General features: G+C 33.8%; 1 protein-coding gene across 1 annotated transcript; it reads right to left on the bottom strand.

The window, feature by feature from the left end:
* Positions 1-466: 466 nt before the first annotated feature.
* On the bottom strand, positions 467-3,974 carry LOC137729989 (uncharacterized). The gene is made up of 2 exons (XM_068469054.2): positions 3,729-3,974; positions 467-1,814 (listed from the first exon to the last, which is right to left on the bottom strand). Exon 2 carries the CDS (start codon positions 1,628-1,630, stop codon positions 788-790), a length of 843 nt encoding a protein of 280 aa, XP_068325155.2. The 5' UTR covers positions 1,631-1,814; positions 3,729-3,974; the 3' UTR covers positions 467-787.
* Between the last annotated feature and the right edge of the window lie 617 nt (positions 3,975-4,591).

The raw sequence follows: 4,591 nt of genomic DNA, 5'->3' as shown, positions 1-4,591 counted from the left end.
GTACCTCCATTATACATCGAAAGTTTTTTTTTTTTTTTTTTTTTTCATAAACGATATTATCTACACTAAGGGGTAGAGAAGTGGACTAAACCTTATACTGGACTAGCCATAATAATATGGTTCAAATTCACCTTTTGTAATAATCTATGCTAACAATTATCGCTTACAAGTGAAGAAAAATATTATTAGACTGTAATACTAAATAGCTAAATCGAAAGTTTTATGAAATCGAATAAAGATACTGTTGAATAAAGTAAATATTTTAATTTATAAAAATATTACTGCTATGCAAAACAAACACTAAAATGTAAATAAAGTTTTTCCCCGATCGACTATCATTCTCCAAGTGTCAACATTTGCAAATCCATTTCTCATTCCTAAAGTGGCCACAGTATACTGAAACAGAAAAAATTGGACGCATTTTTAACAGTTTTCTTATACCTAATCTGAATAATATACGAGTTGATGAGCAAACACATCTGGTTCCTGTGTTCATGGCATTTATGAAAAATAATACACGAAAACTGACACATCCTCAACATAATCTCTCCAGACAAGAATTACTAACAAAACCAATAAAAAATGCGAAAAATTTTCCCTCCACATCAGTCCTACCTGCAATGAACCTACAGATCATGACAACCCATGAAAATTTCAAAAGACTAAATGATTTAATAAAGATTTAATAAAGACTCTAGTAGTAACAACAATATTAAGCATGGACACATGAGTCACATGACATGATATAAAGACCTATAAAATAAAAGTGACGGTGTATCATCAAAATCTAACTGTGAACATGCCTGATGGTTGGCAGCACTGGCACTCCAAATATGCAGGGTGAACCTGTTCGCACGCTATTGAAACTAAAGCACTTCCCGGCTGAAGCTGCTGATGGCCCAGTCCCATTTTTTTTTTTATCTTCAACCACATCATCCTCGTCATCATCTTCACAACCATCTTTGTTGTCGCCGCCACCATCACCAACATCATTATCATCATCATCATTCCCATTATGATTCTCGTTCTCATTCATGTTCTCGTTCTCATTCCCATTCCCATTGCAAGCAAACGGGGAAATCAAAATCTCATCATCAAGCGGTATAAGCTGCAAAGTGAGCCTGCCATTTGACCTATGAGCCCTGAAGTACTCATGATGCCTAACCTTCTCCTCCGTGAGAATCAATCTCCCATCATCTGTGCAATGCCTCTTCAACACCCAAGGCATACGAGAAGGCAAGTTCTCAGTGCGTGCCAACAAAGGTATAGGAGGTGGAAACTCCTTATTCTTCAATGCCCATTTTTGCTCCCTCCTACTCCTTACCCTCTGACCAAAATTATCATCATGCCCATCACCACCGCTACCGGTCACCTTCGGTAGCAGTTGATGATCCTCACCGTCCTTAAGCACGTCAGTCGAGCTCTCCATTCCAATGTAATCTCCACACAAAAGAGAAGAGGAAGTTGGGGATAGCAAGTCGGACAGCGTCATGGAGCAAGTTTTATGAGATGGGTTTTTTTTGGGGTCTAGGATTAAGGCCTTGAAACGAAATCCCAGGCGGGTTGGAGTTTGGTTTTGGCATGGGCGAGGCTCATTGGTGATCTGCATAGTGTTATTATACAAGTGCATTATGTGAGACAGATACGGACAGTGTGGCAGAGCTCTCTCAGGCTGATTTGTTTAAATGATGGTTTGGAAATTACAGAGATGAGTGTATTGGATAGAGAGAGCCAGCTAATATTTGTGACATAAATACTTGGCTTTATTCAGGAAGCAAAATCTGATAAAATTGATGAGTTGCACTGTGACTTGCCTGGAAAATTTCAGAACAAGAAACCAAAAGAAAATTTGTTAAGCCTGCAAGTGTAAATATTTGGTAAATATTGCTAATAAGTAATAGCTGAAATAAGTAAAACCTAGAAATGATACAACAAAATAGAGGGTTGTCAAGAAAATTTTACAAATTGCATTGTATTGTATGAAAAGAAAAAAAAAAATTAATTGCCAAACTGTGAATTTGAACAAGGCACATTCGAATTTTGCTATTTATACTGTTAATCTCGACCAAGTATTTAATTTTTTTGAAAGTTCAGTGCATAACGCGTCAAATTGTTAATCTAAATTATACATTCAAATTCATCAAAAATGCATGCCATGTTAGATTGTTTATCAGACTGAAGATTCAAATTCATTTGAAATTCAATGCATGACACATTAGATTGTTAATTTATACCGTACATTCAAATTTATTTAAACATTCATGTTCATTTGAAATTCAATGTATAACTCGTCATATTCTTATTCTAAAATGTACAATCAGATTCATTTGAACATTCATTGACAATTAATATTACTCATTTTATTCTTAGTCTGAACTGCTCTTTTTACTCAAAAATAATAATAACTTTGAATTTAGTCTTACACATGGTCTGTGGATTGCAACACGTGCAATTTTCATGGCATATATGGCTATATGTATGTATGAGTAATGCTAGGTAGACTAAATTTGTAAACTAAATTATGTGTCATCAATAAGAAATAAACACGTTAATCAACACTTTATCCCTAGCATAATCCATGTCATTTAGTTTGTAAAATTTAGTTTAAAATTTTGGCCTTCCTAACATTATCTTGATTGAAATTACCTAATCACGTCGTGGCTCATGAATCATGGTCAACGGCCCAAAATGCATGACTGTATGCCATCCAACGAGAACCGTATTATATAAAATTAGAAAACAAAACACTAAATTGGTTGTTCAAAAAACAAAAAAAAAAAAAAACTAAAACTAAATTGGGAGGGAATAGAATTCTCTTCCCTCTTATTTTCATCTCCTTCCCTCTCTTCCTCTAACACATTGCTTTTTGTCTTCTTTTGGCTATTAAAAATTAACACAAAACGTTGACGTGACTTAACTGTAGCCGTTCAAAGAGGAGAGAAGAGAATCCTCCAATTGGTAGAAGCACAAAACACAAAAGGAAACGTATATGCGTCCGAAGAACTCGAGAGACAAATTATGCAGGTATACAAATCAGCATGCAAACCTGCAAACTAGCATCCCTACTTTCTGTTTTTGAATGTTATTGTTTGCTTCAACCATAATTTGCAAATAATTAAACATAATAAATAAATAAACTAATATCATATTAAATGTGAGACCATGATTTTGTGATGAAGGTGATAAATTTTGACAATTTTGTTTGTATTTCCGATTAGCAACTAAAGGAGATGGTAATATTAAGAAGAAATAATTTCACTTTTAAACATTAAGAAGCAGATATTAATTCCAGGAAAAAAAACACTGAATTCAGGCAATGTGAAAGAATAAAAAATGACCCAGAAATGGAAATTAACCAACAGTGAAGGCCGATATTCAAAAGATTAATTACAAGGAAATCAATTAGTGAGCTGCCAATTCAACGAATTCATATCCAAATGCACATTTATAAGCTGAATGAAAAATTAATGTTGGCATGAACAAAGAACAAAATTAACATTCAAGAATAAGCACATAATTAATGCAGCTCAAAAAAATAAATAAATTAATTAATTAAATAAGAATTCGGAGTTAACAATTTTGATAAATCAAGAGTTCGATTCCTTCGTATCACATTAAAAGATAAACATACAACTGTAGAAAAATGATTCTCAATTAATGATGACGATAAGTCAAGAGCTCGATTCCATCTAATCATAAGAGAACGATTACGAAAACGAAAAACTTACAGGATGAAAGAGAGATGTTGTTTGTGTAGTCACAACAGGGATGTTGATAGAGGTGGTGGAGAAGAAGAGGGTACGAAGCCACACAACTCATAATAATGATCAAAGAAAGAGAGAGTGGCACCGTCACCAAGAGAAATTCTTTTGTTTGTGTATTGTTTTAATAGAGACTTTTACTTGAATTTGGGAGTCAAAAAACACAAAAACAAATAAAAGTGCCGTCGTTTTTGGATTTCTTTTTAAACGTAACGGGAGTGTGTGTTTGTTAGCCTTGCCTATCCTATCCGTCTCTGAGAGGGAGGATTTGTGTGATGAGTTCTAAAAATAGGCAATTGTGTTCTAGGGATTAGCGTGATAACCGAGTATGACTCTGCGTAGTACTTGAGATGTCCAGACATTTTGGGAATTTTATTCCACACAAATTCATATGCTTTTCTTGTTCAACTTATGCCCAATCGGCTTTAGAGTCTTAAAAAGAGATTTTTTAGTATGCATCCATGTATAGTGCACATCGCTAGTTTTACTGGTTCGATTTTTTACCGTATATTTAATCATTCATTGATCCATTGCATGTAATACATCAAAACCATAGTACAGGTTTTGGATTTTAACATTAAAAATATTTCTAGAAATTACTAAAATGTTCCCTAAACTCATTTGTCTATGAAAAAATTGGCATTGGCAGCACCACTGTATTTTATGTGAACATGTCAAATTCGGAGATAATTATGACTTCAATATTCTTGGTTTTTCGACTAACTTTAATGTGTTGAGGATTAAATTTCAACTTCCATAAAAAATGATTAAATTTCGACTTTAATTATGTATTGGTTCTAGGGTTCAACTACTGTGTGATAAACCTAGTT

This window comes from Pyrus communis, chromosome 15, assembly GCF_041283825.1.
Source record: "Pyrus communis isolate YQ-2024b chromosome 15, ASM4128382v1, whole genome shotgun sequence".
NCBI classification, from domain to species: Eukaryota; Viridiplantae; Streptophyta; class Magnoliopsida; order Rosales; family Rosaceae; genus Pyrus; species Pyrus communis.
The sequence above is the reverse complement of the archived record's forward strand: the minus strand, read 5'-3'. Positions and strand labels throughout refer to the sequence as shown.